This window comes from Struthio camelus, chromosome 5, assembly GCF_040807025.1.
Source record: "Struthio camelus isolate bStrCam1 chromosome 5, bStrCam1.hap1, whole genome shotgun sequence".
In the NCBI taxonomy this organism is placed as follows: Eukaryota; Metazoa; Chordata; class Aves; order Struthioniformes; family Struthionidae; genus Struthio; species Struthio camelus.
Genome location: NC_090946.1, coordinates 67,009,088 through 67,034,155, shown reverse-complemented (window position 1 = coordinate 67,034,155; position 25,068 = coordinate 67,009,088). Strand labels below are relative to the sequence as shown.

The following is a 25,068-nucleotide window of genomic DNA, read 5'->3' as shown; positions in this document are numbered from 1 at the left end:
GCTTCAAAATGAAAAGAAGATGGAGTGATATTGATGAAACAAGTTGGCTCAAGGTGAGATGTCTTTATTACTGGAGTGATCAAAGCAAGCTCATGTGAGGCAATAAGCTTAAGCAGAGTGGGAAGTTAAGCATGGTAAAAAGGAAGATCTGGAGTTTGAAGGACTACATCATAAAACCAGAGGGAGAGGGGACCATAAAGGAAGAGGGAGCACTGCTTCCCTGGCTGATCACTTGTTGCAAACTGACATGAACGATCTTGCTTTCTCCGCTTTCAGAGCAGCACCCTGTCTCTCCAGATGTATATTGATCTTCACCCGTACCTTGTTGATCTGGAGTTATCACCGATTAGGAACCTACAGTCCTGTGTTCCTCTGTGTGTTAGTGAGCATGGTTGTCCTGTTACCATAATGTTAATAGGCACGTTGTGGGCATTTGTTGCTTCAGATGATATCTATGGGCCTGATGTTATTCGGGCCTTATGTTGCTTTATCACCTCTGAAGTTGATACTGGCTTATGCTTCTGCCATTTGTTCCCTTTGCAGACTTTGTCTTGTGGCTTGACCTCTTTTCATTCTCCTTGGGCTGTGCCTTCCACCATGACAAGGGTGTGGGCAGATCTGTTAACTTGTGCCATAAACACATTCCTCCTTTAGGGTGGTACTGAGGATGAAGCAAGAGTTTAATAGGAACGTCTTCAAATAGTTCTGGAGTTTAGTGTGGCAGGATGCATACAATACTGTTGCACTTATCCTGCTGTACTGGCCCTGCATGCTTCACTTAAGTAAATCTCTCTCCAGTCATTGATGTGGGTGCGTCTCTGTCCCTCCTCCATCAGGAGGGAATTACAGCTGAGCCCTCCATCTGTACGTAGGGATTGCCTGCCTAACTGTAGAGCTTGAACTTAGCTCTGTGTTTGTTGCTTTATGTCTGCGTATTGATGCAAGGCAGATGACTGTAGCTTTGTTGAGATCGTGGCAAGTTTTGTTCTCTTTGGCCTTCCGTACTACAGACCGCCATGTAGTTTGAAGTGGTTGGTATTTTCATCATTGTGATGCCATGAATTTTCCTGGATGACCATAAATTTATTTACTTTTCAAGCCACGAGATTTCAATTCAAAAAAAGAGAGTTCTTAGAATATACAGAAATAATTTGCATAGAGAAAAGTCAAGTTAGCAAGCAAATGCAGCAACATAGTTAGTCAGCTAGGTTAAGACTGTGTGGACTGGAAGATTCATGCATTCAAACAAATACTCTTTTCTGCTAATCCCTCTCTGTTCTACCTCTTACCTCCTCCCCCACCCCCGACTTCCTTCTCCTGTTAGTTACTAATTGGTGTAATAGTGTACAGGGTATGACTTTGATCTTAAATATTGAGTAAGGAAACTAGATAAAACATAGTAAGACACCATTCCAAAACCTTTTATTTGTGTGATTCTACTCTATTTTCTGCCTAAAAATATTCTTTAAAATTTAGGACAATTCCTCCAACTTTTTCTTAATTGAGGTAGTTAGTTATTATCTCAAGGGTAAAAGCTCACAGAACAGGAATTACAAACCTGAATAACTATTAAAAGACTGGCCACAGAACTTTGATCTTCAATGGGAAAGAGAGTGATGTTTTTAGAACCAAATTTTAACTGAATAAAAACTGAGTTAGATGTGTCAGTAAAGATGTCCACAGGTAATTTCAACTGCAAAATGAATATTTATATAAGCAGTGGACTTAATACACAGACAAATATATATATATTATGCTAAACATACCCATTTTATGCATGTGAATGTTGATTTGGTAATGATTCACTCTTACAGATAAAACTAGGTTGGAAAAATAGAGCCTTTTTTCAGATTCATCAAATTTAGTTAAAAAATAAAACAAAATTCCCTGCAAACTCTTTGCCTTTGACTTATTTATGTGATAAAATATCAGTTATAAGAGAATTGAAAAATGATACAGTTTGCCTTGTCAGAATGAGAGAGGTCGAGAATTATAAAGCATTGTTATAGGTCGTTCAGGGCAGGGCTTTATTCCACCTTCTCTGGGGTCAATACAGTGGTCCTTCCACATCTTAGTTCTTTTTAAGCTAATGGACATTTGAATTCACCAAAATTTAAAAATCAAACCTTTACTTTTGAAAATCAGACTGTGGATTTCTCTTAGAAAAATTTAAAATCACTTTTCAGTATTAACAGAGCTAAAAAAAATATACTATTACAAATAACTCCCTGCTTAGGGCTAATTTTCAGAAATGGCTTTGACTGTTCAACTGTTTGCAGCAGTGAAATGTCTTGTATCTTCTATAAACATTTAATTTTGTATTTAATTACACAGTGTTTCCCTGTTTTCTTTAAGTAAAGAAGGAAGCCTGTCCATCTCCAGAAAACCTAAGGGATACCTACATGAATAAATTACCATGAGGTAAGTTGGGGTGTGGATTTACAGCATGTTGCCTACTCCACCCAATGGCTTCTCTGTGTACTTTATGGTGCATGCAAGGTCTTTGCCACACATCCATTGAGGTGCACACTCAATGAGGGTAAGATTATATGTGCATCCAGGCAGCCAATGCTACTGTACCATGATTTCCCAATCTATCTTATCTCTTAGCAGCTTGTTTTTGTAGCATACGTTTACCATAGCAAAAGGTTGTACATAAACAGAAAGGGAGCTTAGAAGGCATTGCTTACTACCCAGTTCTCAATATCATCTTAATAATGTTATGTTGTATGCATTATTGAGAAGTTTTAAAGGAGTTCTGCCTCTGAAACAGACGATGATCATTTGTTTCGTCTTTCTCTCCCCTTACAGATGAAGTTCTATACTGAATTTTTTTAAAGAAAATAACATGACTATGATTAGTTTGATGTTATTTTGTATAACTAGGAAATTGACTGTATGAAATGATGTTAACCTTTTAAACCTCATTTTCAAAAGTGCATTATCCTTTCTTTGTCCCCGCTCCTTCCAGCTTGTTTCTTATTTTTCCGTTCTCCACTCTAGCTTGTTGTCACCCAGCTTTTCAGTGGTTCTACTTTGTTTTCATTTGAAATGCATGTATACCATTTGCCTAATGCTATTTGGTTGATCAAACAGGAGAACTAAAATCATGTGAGCTAATAAAAGAAATTCGATTAAATCTGTGCCCTATAATTAGTAGTGCTGAAATATTTGTATCTGACTTTTTAATTATTAAACCCTACATATTATGGCTATCTAATTGCTAGAACTGTATTTTCCCTTTCATATTTTTGACTTCAGATTTCCTTTCCCTTTAATTTCTGTCGTTTGAAAAAGGCAGTTAAATCTTAATAAAAATATTCTTGTATTCCAGAATCTAATTCTTTACAGCACTAGAACTGCAGTGTTCCAGACAGATTTTTGAAAGTGTTCATACGCTTTAAAATAACTACCTCTGGAAATTTCTAAAGCACTTAAATAGGTTATTAGCTTGCTTAGATGCTGTTGAAAACTCTACTCGGTGCTTTGTACCGTTTGCTGTCTAAATATCTTTGACAATCTGGCTCCTTAGAACTCCATTGACTTCTGAAAATGGGATGTAGGCTCTGGAAATACTCTGGCATTTCTGAAAATATTACCTTATGACTTCCTATCAAAGTTTACTATATTGAGCTAGGTTGAAGCAAATTATGCTGAACGGACTGCTGAAAATAGTAGGTCTATCTGGAAGAATGTGTACTCTGGCAAGCACAGGTTTTCTTTTAGAAAAGTGCAAAAATTAGAATGGTGTTTTTAGAAGAGCTATGAAGGGAATCCCATAAAGCTTCCAAACCCATTGGATAAGTACTGGAAGAAATATGTCTTTTGATACTCAGAGGAATTTAGAAATGTGAATTAATCACGTGACTTGAGGTGAAAAATGGTACTGCCATAGCTTATTATGTGTAATGTGCAGCCCATTTTCTGAAGGAGCCAATAAAAGCTAAACCAGTAATCCTATAACTGATCTCGAAACAAAAGCAGGGAGCTACTGTCTGCTCTTTCTCTATGTTGTATTGTTTGCATTGGAGTATGAAAGCTGTCTTGTTGAACACCATCCAATATATATTTACTTCAGTGCCCATTCTTATTCTGCAATGAACAAAAGGTAACATGTTCCTCCATGAGCGAGAGGTAAATTAATGCATTTTTAGTGCAGGATTTGAATGTAAGCACTTATCACAGTGTTATTGGCACCTACAAATTCATGTCCTTTCTTATCTTGCAGTAACATATTCTTATTCCCACAGATTCAGGAAACCATTACAGTGGGCAAAATTGTAAACATAGCTTTTGATATGTAAAGGAAATTCCAAGAGATTGAAACTTGGTTCCCTTGAAAAGCCTTGGAAAAAAAAAACAATTGGTGTTTCTCTGCTGACTTCAACCGGGTTTGGATTAGACCCCATTTTTTGTCCTTCAGCAGGAAAAGTAGGCTGCCGCAGTCTTGCGGTAATTCAGAGATAATGTCTCTTGAGATTGCAACAGGCTGTGAACAGCTGGGACAAAATGTGAAGTCAGTGCACTCTTGGCATCATTTTGCCATTGCATGAACTGTTTGTGAATCCACTGTTTGCGCTGGAGACTGTCGGAAACCCCTGTGGAAAGCTGGGCACGCTGCAGGAGGGACCTGATCCAGAATCTGCTGAAATCAAGGAGAAAGGCTCCTGTTGTCATTAGTCTACTTGAATGAGACCCTTTCCAGGAAGCAGCAGCCACCAGTAGGCCAATCCAAATGTGAGTTACTTTATATTCTTTCTATCCTGCGGTTGCCAAAGCTCCACCTGCTTTAGTAGCTGTTAAAAAGAGTCTCTTCACTTAACAGCTCTTGAGCAACTGTTGCTCTTTTCTTTTCTTTCATGCCACAGCCCATTATTAAGCAACTTCTAAAATACATTTATACATACATACACATATATATAATATATACATCTCCAATTGCTGGCTGGTGCATTGATTGAAGAAGTAGAAAGGACACAAGTCTGTGGGAGGTTTCAGTCTTGTTATGGCCTGAAGAAAACAGAGTGTCCTGATATTTTTTTTGTTTTCTTTCTCTAGAACATATTTCTCTCTCCTTATGATGCTTTAGAATTTTACTACCAAATTCATGTTTCCGATATCCACATGTGTTAGTCATCTTTGAAGAGAGAGGATTGGTCCCAAATGTCACTCCATCAAAGAGATGTGTTGCCTGCTGCACTGCTCATGCAGATGCTTGGCAGATTGGCTGTCAGAGAAACATAGCTTGTGCCCAGCATGACAAAGATCCTGTGTGTGCAGGATCTAAAAAGGGGCATGCTGTTTGTTGAGCAGCAGATGTGCCCAGAATAAGGGTACTGAATCCTCGTTCCGATAGTGAAGTGAAAAGCGCAGCAGCTTTACTCTGCCAGGGCTGTGCCATCGTACTTCTACAGAATGTCTTAAGCCAACTAGCTTTCTCATGCACAGTTCTGACATGGTTACAATCTCTCTGCTTCCAAGTAGGTTTAAAGGCATATTTAGCTTTCTGAAGATTTTCACAGATTATTGCCAAAAAATCATTTGGGTAACAGTTGAACTGAATCATTTGGGGCATTTATTATGTAGTGTGCATTACATGGCAATTATGATGAAAGGAATTCCCTTTTTTTCTAGTGTCACAGTTCTAACCTGCACTGCTTCTTCGGTGATACACCCTACATTTTCTGTATCTACCAAGCTAAACCATTATGGGTACAATTTTCAGTAAGAGACCTTTTTTCCCTACTTCAAATATATTAGTAATACAATGGTGTTGCACAAAATTCCAGTTACCTAGAACCAGTTTGCTAGAACCAGTTTCCTAGAGTTCATTTCCCTCGGGCTACTGTCGCCTAATAGAAGCCTTTTCTAGAAAAGCAGCAAATCTCAGGTCCTCTGTTTATCCTCTTTTCACAATTTGGAGGCGTTGTTTAATCTTCAACATAAACATCCCTCCTTGGATGCTTTTCTTCTTAGACCACCGAGTATATGCTCATTGTGATCATTGACATCTTTTATAAGAGCGCTTTTCATCATGTTCATGAAGTGATGGACACAACTGGGATCCTAACTAAACAGTTTTGTTTCTTTATAGTTGTGTAGACCTATGGTTCTTCTGGCAGTCACTTGAAGATTTTAAAGGCATTCTAACTTTCTGTTTTCTGCTAAATTAAATATCTACATGTGACAAATCGTGTTTTGTTCATTTGTTTGCTTGTTGCTAAACAGTACAAAGTTTAGAGTGAACTTTTATATCTTTTGGCATGGAGATAAAGGAGTTCAGCCTACTGAATTCAACTGCAACTAGTTTAAGTTCACACCTGCTGAGTAACAAGCCAGTGAAATGGACCAGTATGTCAGTCATCTACATTTAATGCAACCACACACAGAGCTCCAGTATTTCACCTGAAAGCTATTTCACGGAAGTGAAAAACAGTTATTTGAAAAAAATACATATTATTTTTCCAACCAGCATAAATAAATCTTCATCTGCAGCTTTCCAGGAAGGAAGAAATTGCTTCTTCCTGAAGTATGAAGTATGTCCTATTAAGCCTGAAATATGTTCTTCTGAGAGGTCACCTCTCAGTTCTGTTCTATATTGTAGTGACAGCTTTGCTCTTGGAGACATACTCAAGCTTTTTCTGAGTTGTTTTGGTCCATTTCCCTTTCCAGTGAGTTCACTGCCCTGATGAGATCAAGGGTATGATATATTTTTACAGACTCTTCTTCCAGATAGAACTAGAATATTTTTTCCTCCAGTTTATTTATCCGTACCTATAATTCACACATTTCCTCAGTGTGAATCAGATCATTTCTATAAACTTTGAATCATACCACTACCCAAAGTTTTTCTGTAGTTATCATTTCAGAATTTTCATCACCACGTGGGTGTGTGCACCAGGATCAAATTTACAAAGAGCAATGATCTATTTTCTCAGTATCAGTAATTCACCTCCTGGTGCGATGTTGTCCAGTGTTTCTATGAAAAATTCCTCTGAATTAGTAGTCTGAAAGTACAAGGACTTTACTATGCTATATACTGACTGCTGTGGCTCATAAATTCTTCTGAACTGGTGTAATCGGTTAAAATTTTTGCATCTTTTTTCCATGTTGTAATGCCTGTATTAACTTGGGCTGGTTGTCACAGGATGTCTCATGAGCTCTTTGTGCTTTCTTCCCAGGGTATGTCTGCAGTCTTTGTGCAAACTGTGTGGGCAGAGAGATATCTAAGGGAGCCCCCGAACGAGCTAGGTCAGGTATCAGAAGCAGTGGAGTCATGCTGCGTGGCACACACAGATTACTTCACAGGATATATCTTTCTAATTCAGGTTCAATTCTTCTGGATTCTCGTGCATGTTTGAGACACAGCATGCAAAGTACTGTCTGTGGTCTACAAGCTTCATTCTGGACCATGTAACTTCCCTTAGGACAGTGTTGGAACTGTTACTTAGGGTTAATTCTCAGTTCCTTCAGAAGTCTCTCTTGGAGCTTTTTTGTACTGGACTCTATTCAGATTTTCTTACAAGACAGTGTTTGTGTTCAGATTGTGCAATGTGATGTTGTGCTAGATATCTGAGTTTGTTCTGCGTAAGTTGATGGGAATATGTGGCACAGCACCATGCTGCAGAGAGCTGAGTTGTCACAGCTCAACAGTAGGACAGCCACCTCAACGTAATTAGCCTGAGTTCTAAGTAGACCTGTAGAGCTTCAGCATCATGTCACTGCTTTGGCTATATTGCTTCCAGTTTTGAGACTGCCAAGTGATCTGTTGTTGCATGGTATAGCAGTCTCTATGGTTAGCTCCCAAAATGAAGAAGTTTATTTTCCAGTCCTGGTTTGTTCACATCTCTTTTTTACCTTTTAGTTTCTTTTTGATCTCACAGTTTTAAAAAAAAAAAACAAAACTCCCCTTCATATTTCATTTATATGTGCAAAGCAGTACTTGCTATTTGTGACACACCTTCTTTCTTACCCTCTTCAGCTGGTAATCTCTGAGGTCTTATTGCATGTCTAGCTGGAGTGGCTTGAGAGAGCATGATGCTGTAGCTGAGATTAATGTATCATGTTCCCCCTCCAGTCCCCGTGAGATCACAGAACTTCAAATACACTAAATGAGAAATAAACATAACTAAACTGTTACATCTGCTTCTAGAGTATTTAGATAATTGGTAGTCAACAGTATTCAGATAATTCAGCATTTAACCAAATGCTACAGAACTTGATCTTGTCAGAAAAAAGGATCTCTTCTGACAACCGTCATCCTCTTCACTGGTTTCTGTTGTTTGCATTGACAGAGTAAGTTGTTGTTACTTTCTCAGCAAAAAAGTGTTGATGTTACCTTAATGATAAGAAACACCTTGAGATTTACTGATGGAAATGCTGCATAAATAAACTTTTTTTTCCCCAATTACCAGTTCCTACTGTCATGGAAAAATAGTATAGTTTGAGATTGACACTAGTCTGCCTATTTGTGCAGGACTTTCTTTTATTCTTTAGCTTTGTATATTTTGAGACATGATGCCTTTCAGACGGAAGGTCAAACCTGGAAGGAGGAAATGAATACGGAAAAATAGGAGATCAAGATATTCTAAGGTATTCTGGAGTGGTAATCTATGTATAGTTTAGTAATTTAATATTGAAGATTTCCATTTGCCCTGAGCTATGAATCCTGTTTTGAATAGAGAGGGGTTGCCTTCTCTGTAGTATTTTGCCTTCTCATTTGATTAAAATTTCAAGAGCTGGTGATAAGGACTGGAAGTAGAAAGCCACTAACCTTGGTGGCTGCTATCAAGGTGTTAGTGTTTTGGGACAGTGTGATAGTTGAGGTTAGGAGGAAAACAGTGTTGGGCAAATATTCTCAGCAGACAGGAACTTAAAAGCAGTTAAATTTCACCAAAGATAGATCAAAAAAGTTTACAAGTGCAAGCCATTAAAACTGCAGAAGCTGTGTAGTGTGGGACAGAGATTCACAGACAGCCTGAGCAGAAAATAAAAGAAAGGAAGAGTTTATTCTTGTATCAGGAAAATCCTATTTAACTGAATGACCTGCTGAGGAGGAAGTGGACTAGTTTCATGGAAGAAGAGATGCCCTGGGTTTGAAGAGAAGCTTTGAGCAGTAAACAAAGACCACAACTCTTCAGAGTGATGGTTCTTCAGCCCTCTTAAGGCAAACTGCTACCTACTTCTTGTCTTCACCTTACCTTCTTCCCAGGACTCTTTGCATAACACTGAGGCTCAAAGGAGATGCTGGAGGTGGGTGCAAAAGGTGTTAGTAGAACTGAAGGAGACTTGGCTGTGAGAGTCATTTGAGGAGATGGTGATAGGAACAGTATTGATGCTTGGAGGGCTTGTGGTATTGGCTGAGGGATTTGAAGGAACGTGAGAAGAGGGGGCTGGAGTGACATTGAATTTCGGAGGAGGGACATGTCTGAGAGAGTGAGAGTCCTGTCTAACATTTCTTCCTTACTCTTCCTGCCTCCTTTGCTGGCTCCCTTTTGGCTATGAAGCCAGAACAGCCACAAGGGTAGAGAGAACTCAGAGATACAGTATGGATCTGTTGAGTCAGAGGATTTGAATCCTCCACAGAAGAAGGGATGTCAGAGTAGGCTGGGTGGGAGACTTCCCAGGAAGTAGGGAGAGGTGGGAAGCTGGGCAGGAGGGAGAAGACCTGCCAAGCCACAGACATTTCTACCCTTTACCTGTAAGCTTTCTCATCTCACCACTGACAGACAGTGGTGGACAAAACACCACTGTGCTGGAGGATAGTGACCTGATTCAAGAAATGCTCAGCAGTGTTGTAAGAGAGTTAAACTTCTTTACGTGAGCCCAGGCTTTCCAGTCATAGGTAAGATAATAGTTTGAGTGTATGTAGGAAATGTTGAAGAGTCAAGTGTGTCCATTTACCCGTGAATGGCGTATGTCTGTGAAGAGTGAATGTAAATGGAGTTTAACTATGAATTTAGGGGCTCTGGAGAAAAGAGAGACTGAAAGTTAAGAGAATTGCTGACAGGAATCCTGAGGATATGAGATATGTGGGCTGCTCTCTGGCCAAGAAGTGATGAGAGAAAGGTTAAGATTGAGAAGGCCCTTTATAAACATAATTGAGATGTTAAGGAAAGAGAATACTTCATCCTCTGAGGGTATTTTTTTATTTTTTTGTTTATTTCTTTGGTTTTGTTTTTTTTAAGGGAGCTTAATGCATGCAAATCTATTTTATTGGACTCAAACACTGCTTACTGGTGAAAGAGTAGCTCAAATGGGTACTGTCAGGGCTGCATTGCTGATATGGTTTTTCTGACATTTCGAGATACTTAGGATGAAATGTTTTCTTTCAGATGCAGAAGTGCTTTGGATAGTTTCAGAACCGGAAACAGTGTAGTTGTAAGCTTTCTGAGATACCAGCCCACTCCAGCTATCTCAGACACTGCTAGCTTGGTAAATTCTTCACCCTGTTTGTTGTGTAGCATAATAGGTTTGTTAGCAGGAGATCCTGGGACTGAAGGAAGTTTTAAAAATGCTGTAACTGAACAGAGGGGAAATTTCCATCTCTGAAGGTCATCTGTAACACTTATCTATCACTGTGCAATATTTTTTGACAAATTCCTCAAGCTCTGAATCATTTTCAAAAGGCCGTATTTTGGTTCTAGCAGAGAATCAGGGGTCCAAAGTTAAATTGGACACACCTCTTACAGATTACATAAACTGAACACTCTCCTCTATTATATTTTCAGGAGAAAGTATGGACAGCTCCAGAAACGTGCAACTTAATATGAATTTATTTGTCAGTCCCTGTTGCCTCCCTTTTTAATTATGGTTATGAGGAAGTGCTTTAGTTTCAATGGGACAACAAATTAAGAGATTCTTCCATCCCTTTGAAAATATATACACACCTGGTATCTGTGGTTTAGGCTAAGGAGAGGCTCTGGGGCCTTGTTTATGAAGTAGAATTCCCTACTCATGCTACTAGTGGTATTGGGTATAACAATGAGTAAACGTTGCATAAATAAACCTTTCCTTACAACTTTGTTCACAGCAGATGTAAATGGAGCACTAAACGTTGCCTGCTAGGGATGAGTCACACAGGAACAATTCTGTCAGTGCTAGCTGTGTTAGAAGGTTTGGAATCTTTCCTAAAAGCTCCTAGTGTAGATGAGGGAATTTCTTGTTTCACTGTCAATATCACATCTGCAACACATGCAACATCAGCATTATCCTGGGAATATCTAGATCTTCAAAATTAAACAAAAAGGCTGAATTCTTGGTAAATTGGTATTCTGTTTATAGTTCATATAAATTACCATTTATAGTTGTAGCTTTTTCATAAGGCACAAAAAATATACAGTTAGTTTAAGAACTATTTCCTCTTCCTTTCTATCAAGTGCTCTGATGGCTTGATAGTAGGAAGACATGAAAGACAAATTTGGATATTCTCTAAGACTGGTGTAAGGAAATTCACGTTCTTCATGTAAATTGATCCTATATTGGTTTTCTTTGCTTTCTTTCCAATTGCAGGTAGGCTTTTTCATGTTCAGTTGCAGCCTTTCTCCTGCAAGTGTCCTGAGGTGTGGTCTAGGTGTGTTCAAATGTAGGTTACTCATTCATCCATCACCTTGTCATTAGCATGGCGTCTGTATTTAATTGGGCTTCCTTCCTTCCTTCATCAGAAATCAGTTTTTATACACTATGAAAACTGCAGCCCATTATTAAAAGGTAGTTCTGAGTGAGATTCCTGGCACTTATATTTAGGAGAAACAGAGAAAATAACATCTCGAGTACTCTTTCAGATGAATGCTATGCCTAAAGAGCACATTATATGCAAGTACAGTATGCTGCCACAAAGGCTTCTGTTTCCCAAGCATTAGTTCATAAGCAACTTATTTAAGAGGACCTCTTTCCTCCCCCCCCCCCCCCCAATCTACTGAGTAGCTTGACAGGTGGTAATCATCACCAAGTTTCACTGGTTGCATCTTTACCTCCCAGAAAATGTTACTAGGTTATTGTTGTGTTTAGTATTTTGGTGGTGTTTAGAAACACCATTGAGATCAGCACTCCATCTATTTTGTGTATACTAAGGATTGGTCCCTACCCTAAAATGGTTGCATTTTGAAGGGGAGCTGAGGAAAGAAGTTACATCAGCTTTAGAAATGAAGACATGAGATACAAGGGCGGGAGGGTTTAAACATGAGCCGGCAAAGGAGGCCAGCAGCATCCTGGACTGCATTAGGAAGAGCATTGCTAGCAGGCCAAGGAAGTGCCTGTTCCCTTCTACTCAGCACTGGAGAGACCACAGCTGGAGTGCTGTGTTTAAGGTTGGGCTAAGAAAGACATGGACACACTGGAGAGACTCCAGTGTAGAGCCATGAAGGTGACTGACATGAGCATCTAACATAATGGAGAGAGCCTGAGAGAGCTGGCACTGTTCAGCCTGGAAAAGAGAAGGCTCAGAGGAGATCTCATCAATGGGTGCAAATACCTGATTGGGGTGGGAGGGGAATAAAGACAGAGCCAGACTCTGCAGTGGTGTCCAGTCATAGGACAAGAGGCAATAACCACAAACGAAAATATAAGAAATGTGATTTAACCATAAGAAAAAACTCTTTTTCAGTGAGGGTGGAACAGAATGCTGGAACAGATTGCCCAGAGAGGTTGTAGAATTTCCATTCTTGGCCAAAACTCAACTGGATGCTGTCCTGAGTAGCTGTAGTTGACACTGCTTTGAGCAGGGGTTGGACTACATGATCTCCCAAGGTCCCTTCCAGCCTCAACTATTCTCTAATTCTGTGCTTGCCACAGCTGTCACAGGAGTTTACTGTAGTGACTAGAGCCGAGCTTGGGACACCAGGCACTGTGGTCTGACCCAGGTAAACTTGGCACATGATCAAAGGGCCCTGCTCCCCAGATGCCAGATCACAAGATAGTAAGCTGGGATAAAGGCTGCTCTATTTTACACCCACGTTCCTAGGCTTCCGCCCCCTATCCCCAGGCCATTCTTGTCACTGGGATCACCTGTGTACAATGGCATCCTGGCCACATTCCTTTTACCTGGCCACACTTCCAGGTGAGTGGCCCAGGAGCTGTGATAGCAGCTTGTGCTGCCAGCGGATTCTTCATGCAGAAGTGGATAATCAGGTACATTTATGGCTGCATTTGCTAATTTTGTTAGAATCATCACTGACTTCACCTGGAGATGATCATGCCCAAACATGGATATGCAAACATGCAGACTAGTTCACAAAAATTCAGATTATCTCTAGCCTGGTCCTCCTGCCTTACTGGCAGTAATGCAAAAGTCATTTTAAATTATATTCAAGATCTTTGACTGTAATTACTATTGTTAATGACCCTATTGTTCATAATGTGGTAGATTTTAGCAACTGAGATGTGGATAAATGTTTATTATTAAGCAGTAGGTTCAGTTTGAGGAAAATCAGATTGAGTCTAACTGGGACAATCAGTGGTGAATAAAAGAAAGTCACGTGTGAGACATCTATTCAGCAAAGTTAGGTGTCCAGTAAAACTAGTTTCAACATTGTTTGCTCTACCTAATCTCTGAAATTATGATGTGTGAGTCATGGCCCTTAGATGATCTTAACCTTTACTAGAGGATACCCTGCTTTCTGTTCAGCAGCATAAACAACTGAGCAAGGACCTGGGCAGACTTGGTGAACACAGCAGGACCCTTTTGACTGCACTGTAAGTAATACATCTTTTTTCTGTGAAAAATTATCAAACATTATATGCAAAATGGTTGTTTCTGAATAGTCAGCTGAGAAATTACTGTTTTCTCATTCAAGTTGCATTTTGGAGCCTTTTGGTTTGTTTTATTGTGTTCTAAAATTAAAAAGATAAGTCCTTTGTGATATAGGGCATGTTTGTACAGCGTAACTCTTTTAAGGAAAACTGCATCTTGAAATGTTTTAGAGAGTTAAATGAAGTGAAGGAGTGGTAATATCAAATGTAGTACATGAAGTAGAAGTGAGATGTTAAGGATTACTCTCAAAAACTTCTATCTTTCTTCTATCTAGCTATCTTTCTGATGGTAAACACCATGATTATTCTGAAATTTCCTCTAATTTCTTTGATTTTTTTCAAAAATAGCTAGAGGTGATTTGGTACAATCACTGAGCTGGACCTATGCATGCTAACAAGCGCACTTGTTTCCTTTTGCTGTTCTGCATGCATTCTCATTTTCTCAATAAGCAACATCATATTTCCATGGGCTTGATAACTTCCTAATTGCTCTAAGTAATTTTCTCTCTTTTGTTAATTATATGATTTTTTTAAAATAGTGCTCAGTTATTCAAGCTCCATGGAATCGTAATAACTGTTCATCTCATTTTCGTTAACTAGTACTTTACTTTCTCTGTGATGCCTCTATGTTTACCCTTAGCTCACTTAAAAATATGTGGAATATTTTGAAACTCACAGTGAAGGAATATTGTGCCTTTCTTCTGCTTTGTTTTTTCATCTTGCTAAATATAACTGACTAGCCTAAATTGGCTCCCTTGTCTCAGTTCTATAGACTTTTGATTTTTAATTTTATATCACTCATAGCCATATTAAAAATAGAACACTGGAAATAAACAGTTTCAAAGGGATTGTAGCCTAACCTTAATGATGTTGTCTTTAGTAGTGCTTCACTCATCTTTGATTTTAATTTTTCTTCTTTCACAACTTCTACAGGAAATTGAGTAATTTTCCAAAGTCTGCTTTCTTGAAATAGAAAGCTGGTATCTTTGAACCCATTCTGTCTGTACTGAACTCAGATTACTTGGAGTCACTGGTACCAAGCCACCTCTATATTGTGAAGGGTTTGACTTATTGGTAAGCACTAAGTAAAAAGATTTGTAAGCCAAATGTCATTTTTCTTTTTTTTTTTTTTTTTTTTTACAGAGTTATAGAAACATGAAGCTGTTGTTTTGCCTGTGTCTTTTAATTGTTGGGATTCATTCTGAAAGTTATTACTATGACCGTTATCAACAAGGTGTAAGAAACCAAAATCAAAGAGGCCAAGAAAATCAAAATATGCCACAGCAGTCTGTAGGGAAGAGTGTTTGTCGATTTGCCTGTTGTTTCTACAAAGAGATTTCTTCTCGTGAAAACAATGGGAATGTTTTCTTCTCTCCTTTAAGCATCTCCACTGCTTTTGCAATGCTGACTCTGGGTGCTAGATCAGACACTCTGACACAGATTCTTAGGGTCCTTAACTTTAATCCACGTGAGATTTCTGAAAATGACATACATGAAGGTTTTGGTCAACTCATGCAAATGCTAAACAGAAAGAATCAAGAGTTACAGCTGAATATGGGAAATGTGCTGTTTGTACTTGACCAGCTGAGACCACAAGATCAATTTTTATATAATCTCAGAAACTTTTATGAAGGAGAAGTTTATCCTATGAACTTTAAGAAGGCTGATCAAGCCCAGGTGAAGATCAATGAATATGTAGCAGAAAGAACCAATGGGAAAATCAAGGACCTAATAAATAATCTTGATCCACTGACTGAAATTCTCCTCATTAGCTATATTTATTTTAACGGTAAGATATACATATCGTATTATCCGACTTCATATATTACTGCCTGTACAGTCTAGTGAGATTTAAGCACTTGCTTAAATGTTTTAAAGAATTAGAATGAATTTAATCTCCACTTCAGTTGTTTTTCAGTTCAGCAAGTTCAGAGTTCAGTTCAAACAATCTTGTTAAGCTACAACTTAACGCCATTCCTAAAATAAAAATCTTGCAGGTACTTGCCTGCCAGTTTTTAATGTTACTGAGTATGTTTATGTATCCAAAGATAATTATGCAACAATAGCTTTAGCTTCACACTGACGTCCTCTGCTTTTTCACTATGCTTTTAATGCTAGTGTGGTTGTAGTCCTGATGTGTCTAAGGCATAGGTTTTCAACCTTTTTTTTTTTGATTTGCAGATCCTAATATTTTCCAGTGAAGAGATGGACCCCCCTGTATCAAATACAAGCCTACTGACAATAAGCTTTTTTTCTCTTAACTCATGCAGTCTGCTTAGATACAGTCTACAGACTTTCCCAGAGATTTGCAGACTGCTGATCTAATGAGAAGAAGAGAAGCAAGGGTTGTAAGGCTCAATCAGTAGCCTAATAATAGATATTACCTCTTCTTTCAAACGGTCTCACTCATTGTATTCTGAAAGCTAATTAACTGCACTCAGAAAAAATATTATATAGTTTATTTTATTAATAATAGTGAGCTTTCTAATTGAAACAAAGAAGGCATTTATTAGAAATGCTTTTCTTCTTTAACTGTTAATCTGGATGCTTCCACTACCCTCCAAAATATCAGGTTTCCCCCAAAAGTAATGCAAAGCCAAATTTTTGTTTTGCTTTGCTTTTCAACTGCATCTCTCCTTCTTGTGTTACACTGAAGGTTTGACCGCAACCAAGTGGAGCTGTTTGGAATCAAGTTGATTGGTGTTTCTGAATTCTCTTGAACACATAAAAGTTAGTCTCAAATAATATTTTCAAGATAGCATGTTCTAAAAATGGTGTTTTATTTCAAATTAATGTTCATTCTTATATCTGAAATGATTTCCCAGTTTCTCCAAAGCTGGTGGAAATTCAGCTTTAGATTTGCAATTTTGAAGAAAATGGAAAGATAGCACTAATAATAATAATAGATAGGAATAGCAATAATAGCAGTAATATGGATTTTTATCTTGAAAATGATAATAGGCTAATGTTAGTTGGTCTAGAGGCTGAGCTTTATCTGGAGAGGATCTGTAAAGTTCAAGTGCCTCTATAATGAGCCTACACTTCTAGAGTCTTGTCCATTCTCTCTACCTTACAATTCTCCTTACACAGTTCTGGTGACTCTCCTCCCCCTTTTTAGTGATGTAACTTAGTTTAAAAGTTCTTCCCTAAGGACAAAAGTCTGGCAATATTTGCCTGGCTGTTAGCCAGAGGGCATGTTCTTCCACTACAGTACACCTGTCCCTTATCATTCCCTAGCCCACAAAGTATCAAACTCTGAGGTTCATTTTCTCACTTGAACACTACAAAGCGTGTGAGAAAGGTGTCATCCCTAGAAGTGAAAGCACAGAATTAAGAGCTCCTCTGAAGGAGAAGGAAAGGATTAGTGAATATTGTCTCTGTCTAACCTGTATGCTTGATCCTGACGTCCTACTCTGTTTTTAATCAAGCAAAACGCTTCTTGAAGTCAGTGGGTATTTCCCTTGAGTTGAACGCTAGGTAAAGGTTGTTTAAGTGTTCCAGGACTTGTGCAGGACAGTGTCCAGGACATTCATGTTCCTGTGTTTCATTCTGCCCCCCTCACCCCGCTGTGATATCAAGGCAGAACTCCTGCCTATTATATACCTGATAATAGAAGTCACCCCCATTTTTAATGCAAGCTTTAGAGTAAATCAATCTATAATATCAGAACTGTGTTACTGTGGTTAGTGTTGATGAATAGGCGTGAAAATAGCAACTCTTCCTGTCTTCAAAATAATGGCAGGTGGCGTTTTATATCTTCAGAGCCCAATAGATGCACAAATTAAGTCTCATTTCACTCTTTCCAAGTACTACATAAGTGCTGTTTATGCCTGTTTTACAGATGGCTGTAGCGCCAGATAAGTTCATTTGTTCCAAGCTGCCTAATAATCATTGTTCAAATAGAAATCAGAAGTCAAAAGGGATTGCATCTTGTTTCATGGCTTTTAATGTCACTTATTTTACTTAGCATTGCAGTTTTGCTACTTTGCCGAGTAAAGCTGATCAAAAATGAATTTTGTTCGTCAAGGCAAAGTTTACTACAGAGCAACACCTCTTTATTTAAAAAAAAAAAAACTCCCTCCCCCATTTTTTTTTTGTTTTAGTCAGCTCAGTCTCTGAAATGGATGAGGTGCATAACTGGAATTTGGCATAGAAATTCCTCTCCGCTGAGGATAAGAATCTGTTGGAGTTTCAATGTAGACAGTTTATTTCACTATGACTAAGTGAGGAGCCTTTGGAAATTTAATGTTGTGAGTATGACAGTACAAAGGGTTGTTGTCGTTCTTTATTTTGTTTTTTAAACCAGCAATCTGATAGAGTTAAGCTCTTCATAATTTTATTGGCCGTCAACTAAAGCAGTACATGAAATCCTTTCCCTCTGCAAGTAACCTGAATCCCTTCCCCATTTCTCTAAAAGATTCATCCCTCACCTCACCCTTCCCAAATCTGTTTTAGTGTTGGAATAAGTGAAGGAGAGAATCTTCCTTATTCTTAGCTCTCATTTAAAGGCTGCATCATGTCAGGGCTTTATAGGCACCTTAAAATTACTGTCATGTGGGAAAAAATGCATACCCCTCTGTGCACATAAGAACACTTGATATGCATTATCTCATCTAAATAAAGTATATTGTGGCCTGCTGTAAGAAATGGCGATTTTCTTGCAAATCACACTCTTCCTATTGTGTGTTACTATTGAATTATTCTGATTATGCAGTAAGATCAAGTGCTCATTGCAAACTGGTTTATCTCTGAAGCTGATCCAGGTGTACCAGGTTCTATCATCTATGAATATATCCTATGGTTTCTCATCCTAACAATATGCTATATTCTCTTATGTTTCAAGCTGAGTGGGAAAAACCCTTTGATCCAAAATACACTAAAAAGGACAAATTCTTTATGGATGGGAACAAGGCTGTTCAAGTCCCAATGATGTTTGGAATGGGCCTATTCAAGCATGGCTATGATGAACAGTTGTCTTCCACTGTGTTGCAAATGGATTACAAAGGAGGTGCTTCAGCCTTTTTTATTCTGCCTGATCAAGGAAGAATGAAGAAACTGGAAAAAAGATTGTCTTGTGAACGTATGTCGAGATGGAAGACATTAGTCTCAAAAAGGTAAAATTCTGCAGTTCCTCATTCAGATGATAAGCAAGGGGACCCAGTGATTTCAGTATGTGATCCCTGGGTAATGATATACAATCAGGATACTATTTTTATTTTAATCTACAGCAGAATTCCCGCTGACCAAAATTAAAACTTAGCCCTGTTGTGTCCCTTGGTTTTCAGTTTTCACAAACAGTACTGCACAAAGGAAAAACCTCGTAACTCTAGAACCATTGCTGTTTCTGCATTTTGTTTCCTATCTTCGTCTCCCTGTAGTACTCCAGTTCTCTGTCTTAAGACCTCTTCTTACTTTTCTTCTGTTTCTTATCTTCTCCTGTTGACAACTAGATTCCTACTACTTTCCTTCAACCCTTTTTTCTTAGCTGTTGCTTCCTTTCTACCTATCACAGTGATCAGTGATTGCACATGTAATGCTGAAACAGCACCTTTCAATTGGTAGTTGTGGGAACAAAGCTCTATGATAAAGCTATAGAGGAGTTAACACATTGCAGAGTCACTCTTTTAATGCTGTCTACACACTTAGGAAGACAACACTGCATTAAGCTATGCTTGCTTCAAGTTAATTTTGAGACTACAAGGCAGAAAGGTTGTATGTTTTCAAAAAACATTTTTAGACTCCTGTTTCAATATAGTGCCATGTGTATTAGAAGCCTTTGATGGGAAGGCTGAGGGGAAGGAGAAAAACACAGGCACAACATGTTTACAGAGTCAAGCCTTTGTGTTTATCAGATTTATGAATTTGTCACATAGGAGATTTTCACACATATATGTTTGACAAGAGTTTTATGTGATCAGTTCTCAGCTGAAGAGAAAAATGACATCCTAATAAAGAGAACAGTTAAACGTTTTTACTCTGATCCACTGTCAAAACTTTGCAAAAAAATCTAAAACTTTTTCCACAAAAATATGACAGAAAAAAAATGTATTTTTTAGTGCAGCTTCAGTTTTGAAACTTTTGGGAGCAGCTCTGTGATTGGTCACCAAAATCAATATAGGACAAATAAGAAGCTGAATTAAAATACTTGTGTAGTATTTTTGTCTAAGAAACATGAATTGTCTTTAAAATCAGCAAGAAAGGAGCTAAATACAATTGAGTTTTATATTTCATCCTCCCCTACCCTTACCCCCCAAAACTGGAATAGGCTACCTAGAAGCCATTGATGGGAGATGCAAAACTTCTAATATAAAAAGGCACTACTGCTAAGAGATCTTTAGCTTGTCTAATGCAACTCCCCCTTTTTCGTCATGATGCTTCTCTCCCCTGCAAACTTCCTTGTTTTTCCTCTAGCTTTCAAAACAACTGATTGTCTTTCTCTTTGAGTCTTTGAGAGGGCTTAACCAATGGATTTGGTGTAGGCTATGAATTGATTTAAGGGTCTTGGGCAAGCTATTTTGTCCCTGTTTCTCTATCTGCAAACTGAAGTTGATACAAGTTGCAGTACTGGCAGAGTGTTATTCATTAGCATTCACTATTGAATGGGGGATAGTGTGAAAGTATTGCAAGTACAGGCAACTGGGATCTATTTAATGGCTAACTTGTGGAGATAACACCCTGTTCACTTCTGGAAAGTGTATCCTAGCGCTTCCTGCCTGGTTGCATTGTTGCAGTATGCCTACTGCTTTCCCTTTCCTGCATGTTGGCAGCAAGTGGGGGCTTGCAAATGAGTCTCTTCAAGTAATAGCAAGACAGATGATGCAATGACAGTTGCGTCCTCACTTGAGGCAGCAATCAGCACCATCAGAAATTAGGTAGAAGTGAGAGATCAGCAACCTGTTATCAATCCACTAGTACTCTTATCTTTGGGTACCAGCCAGACCTGGCATTAGATTCATGGAGATCCTGTGCTAAGGTGGAGGTATGGGCCCTTCCCTTCCCACTTGTCCACTGGATGACTTACTCTATGACCAGCCTCATTAAGTGCTCCACACTCTGCCTGCACTCTGGGCAATTGTCTCGATTTCTCACCAGAAAACTGTACCTATTATCAGTATTGTCACTGGCCTCTAACTCAAGATATGCTGCTTCTGATTGATTGTAAATGTTAGTTCTAACCTTTAAAAGATCCTCTCTGAAAGAGCAAAGAAGAAATGAGTCAGAAGTATGGAAGTTTAATTAATTTATGGAAAGTACCAGACTAGTCACCTTCCCCCCAAATTTGAATAAATTATACATTAGATTGCATGTAGAAAAAGAATTATCTATTGAGTGACTAGATTTTATCAATGTGCTTTTGTTTTTTGTTTTGTCATCAATCCAATCATCACGACAAATTGTCCTGCTCCTTTGGTATAGCTTTTTGTCTTCTCTGTTTATGATTTGTATGATAAACTCAAAGGTCAACATTTTTTTCAAAAGTGACCAGTGAATTTGGCTGCCTTGGATTTTTTGTGTGCCCAGCATGTGATGCTTAGATGATAATTGTTTTGTGACAAGGTGAATGTTCTGCATCATTCAGCAATGGGAGATGTTTAAGGTGCCTCCAGCCAAAAGCACGAAATCATCTCTGACTTTTGAACAAATCAGATGAAGAATCTTAGGGAGGTACATTAGGGAGGTACATCTGTACTGTTGTGCTGATTTATTCCTCCATCAATCTCACTATTGACCTGTTGGCTCACTCGAGTCTGTGAACCAACAGCCTAGAACCCTAGCCTCTCAACGAGCTCTCCAACATTGTTATAACCTTCTTCTCCCCAAATTAATGTCATTATATTTCTCCCATGTAGACTAGAGAGAGCCTGCAAGCAGGGTGTGCTTTAGGGGATAAAGCAAACTGAGTTGTCTCTTGGGAGTCTGTGTTATAATGTGATATCTGATAAAAAATTTCACCATATTCTTGCACTTCTTTTCTGGCAGCTCAGCAAATGTGTATCTTCCAAAATTCACTGTTTATGGGAAGTATAACCTAAAAAATGTGTTATATAAAATGGGCATTGTGGATGTATTCACCGATAAGGCTGACCTTTCTGGGATCACTGGGCAGCCCCAGCACAGAGTTTCCCAAGTAAGTCATACTGGTTTTTGTTTTATAGATCTATGGTAACTGATAGTTGCATTACTTTTCTTTACAAATGTTCATGCTGCAAATCTCATGTAAAAAGGCTTTACTGAGCATGAAAAGGCAGCTTCTGGCATACAGAGCATTTCACCTAAGTTACTTAGGCTGACAGCACAGTTGGGCTGCAGCAGATTACAAGTCTATTTTTTTTTAATCTAGAAGGCCTTTGATCTATGTGGAGCCACCTTATAAAACAAGCATGGCTGAATCATTGCATCTCTCTGCTCTGGTGCCTTCCTGCAGTGTGGTGTTACAATCATCCTATTGCTGCCGCTGTTTGTGTCCAGCTCCTTTTCCTGTCTTTGGACAAGTAGAGAGCAGTAGGATGTATCACTGCTTGTGCCTTGGGGAGGGGAAAGAAACAACAATATTTGCTTTTAAGGTGTTTGGGAGAAAGGAAATTGCAATTACTAAAAACATTTGGCTTCCGTCCTGTGAACAATGAGTCCCATTAGTGCCAGGTCTTGGCAAAAGCTACAGGTAAGTCATAGTTCATGATACCTAGAGTATAAAACTGACAATCACAGCCACCCTGCAGGACAAATTTCATTGTCTAGTACTGAGCAAAACAACCTCCCCATAACATCAGGTGGCATTTAGTGAATTAGAGTCTGTGAATGTCTTGATTTTGCAAGCTAAAACTTCAGCTTAAAACTGTGCTCTAGCACTCTGTTTTCAGTACTCTTCTATTCTCATGTTTCAAGACATTAAGGAACGTAGAAAAAATTTCAGTGTGCTCTTCAATGTATTAGTCTACATGTTACTTCTTCAGCTATATGAATTTGTCAAAGACAGTTAAATGTAGTCTTGCTCTCTTTTAAGTTTTATTCTAGTTCCAGCAATCTGCAGTAGTGTGAACAGGCAATAAGAGAAGAAACAAAGCAAATATTTTTGCTAGCAAGGAGATGTCCCTATTCCAGAGACGGACATTTCCTCTCTAGGGCTAAGGAAGCCATGCTTCATGTAGCTTACTAATTCTTTTTTCCAAATTTTCTGTCTTTGTGTACTCACAAAGTTCAAAAAGAAAAAAGGCTTGCAGTGAACTCATACCTCTTCCCCTGATATTCTTTCCTTACCAATAACTTCTTCAGGTACTTTTAGCTAAAGTTCTTATTTAGGCAACTAGTTTTGCACCCCCTTGATTTGTAACATGTCTGTTTCTTCACAGGCTATTCATAAGGCTGTAGTAAAGGTGGATGAGACTGGCACCGAAGCCGCAGCTGCCACAGGCATGGAAATAGTGCCCATGTCCGTTCCTGCTACCATTAAATTCAACAGGCCCTTCCTAATGGTCATAACTATGGACAACAATATAATGTTCATGGGAAAAATTGTGGATCCTCTGAAAAAAGATTAAGTTGATGTACATGTTAGGTATGCAGTGATCACCACTTTTGAACACAATGTTTGACCTAATGAGTATAGCATGGCTGCAGAGGGCTCTCCACCTCTTAACCTATGTTATTCATTGTTTTGTTTTCAGATGAGACTCTTCATCAGTTTAAGTTGTCATAGTTGCATGTTTGTTTGGGCCTTGTACATTTTTTTTTTTTGGTTAAAGAAGGTTGCATTCAGGCAAAACTGTCATTAGATCTGGGACAAAATAGGCCTATGTGATACTGACAGCATAGATGCATCTTCTAGCAGGGAAGATGGAGGAGCATGTGGGTGGAGAGGATTTTGTAAGTCTCTTTCTTCCCTCATGGCTATCTTCTCACCTGTCTTTGCATTGACTAACAAACAGATACAAGTTATGGCACTATACTACTTATGCCCATTTTCCTACCAACATGAAGTTCAAATCTAGCATAGTTCTTAACATACATAATGCTTACTGCCTTGCATAGTACCATTGTTGTCCAGTGAGTCTGATACATCCTCCCCTTTCAGCTGTCAAGCCAGCTAGGCTGCTGCAAAGGGGTCACAAAGAAGGTGCGTTTATTTTCCCTGTAGATATATACTGGGCTCGCCGCTGTTTCTGCAAGAGCTTACAGTCCAAACGCTTTCCAGGGTGGACATGTCAGAATCAAACCTCAGAAAATGAGAGGTAGATCAGATCTCTGCCTTTCAGCTCTCTGAAACAGGCCGCTGTGAATCAGCTACACAGCTTAGAGCAGCCAGAGGATTACTTTTAGCCTATGCCTGCACCTGAGCCAGCTTCTAGAAGCCCCCAAGCAGCAGGGAACATCAACCATCTCCCCTTTGTGCCAGTGCCTGTACATTACCACCTGGCCCTGAGAGATCACTTGCACAGTAAGCACCAATCCAGTATTTTTGTGGGATCAAGCACCCTACCTGTAACACCTTATACCCCATCTGTGACATTTACCTGGTCTCTTGCCATAACCCCTTCTGTTCCCAGACTGTTCAATAATACAACATTGGTACTCTATTTCTCATCTGCTTCATGGTTAGTATAGCCACAATATTATAGGGTCTGTCTTCACTATTAGGATGCACAGTACTAAAAGTCACATTCATAATGCATATGCATATTTATTTTTTCTTAAGTTTACTTTCCTGTCATTTTTTTGCCTTCTTTTGTTTCACAGCATCTATCAGTATTTTATTTCTGTGCTCATGTTCATGGTATATATCTGATCTCTGGTTGCAGGAGGGGTAAATTGTTGACTAAAGTGGGTTAGTCTGCTAATGGGTATTAAGCGTTAACACCAGTTTTTGTTCGGCCTTGAAATGTGCAGACAAATGTACTGCAGTAGAAAACTGACAAATAAACATGACATTAAAAAGTTTCTAATTTGGCTGTTTTATTTCTGTAACTGGGAGTTAGTAATTAAGATATGTGATTCAAGTAGGTTCTTCATCAATGTCAATAAACAGTTATCCATACGCTGTTCACATATACTAGATCAGCATGGTAATGCCAATAAGAAGAGTCAGATAGCTTTCTGCTCTCTCCTCCTTTGGCCTAAGCAGTAAATCTCTGTTCAGAGCATAGTAGGTAATTTATTTCTGTTAGGAGGAGAAATTATTAGGAAGTTTAGGCATTTCTTTGATGCTATCATGTTTATTGCAAAGGCTATATATAACATATTGTTTTCTACTATATCAAATGTATAGTTCCATGTGTCTCATCAATCCTTTTCTCTCCTGACTCCTCCTAACAGCTATGTTAC

The 25,068-nt window shown here is 38.7% G+C and overlaps 1 protein-coding gene across 2 annotated transcripts; it reads left to right on the top strand.

Moving 5' to 3' along the window:
* Positions 1-4,565: 4,565 nt before the first annotated feature.
* Positions 4,566-24,684, top strand: LOC104153756 (alpha-1-antiproteinase F-like). 2 transcript variants are annotated; one of them, XM_068946952.1, is made up of 6 exons: positions 4,566-4,737; positions 13,628-13,692; positions 14,893-15,538; positions 18,593-18,863; positions 21,730-21,877; positions 23,100-24,684. In XM_068946952.1, the coding sequence occupies exons 3-6, from the start codon at positions 14,905-14,907 to the stop codon at positions 23,286-23,288; spliced, it is 1,242 nt and encodes a 413-aa protein (XP_068803053.1). In that variant the 5' UTR covers positions 4,566-4,737; positions 13,628-13,692; positions 14,893-14,904; the 3' UTR covers positions 23,289-24,684. The 2 variants fall into 2 exon arrangements, with proteins under 2 accessions (XP_068803053.1, XP_009688040.1); XM_009689745.2 differs by having other exon boundaries at positions 13,625-13,692.
* Positions 24,685-25,068: the final 384 nt, after the last annotated feature.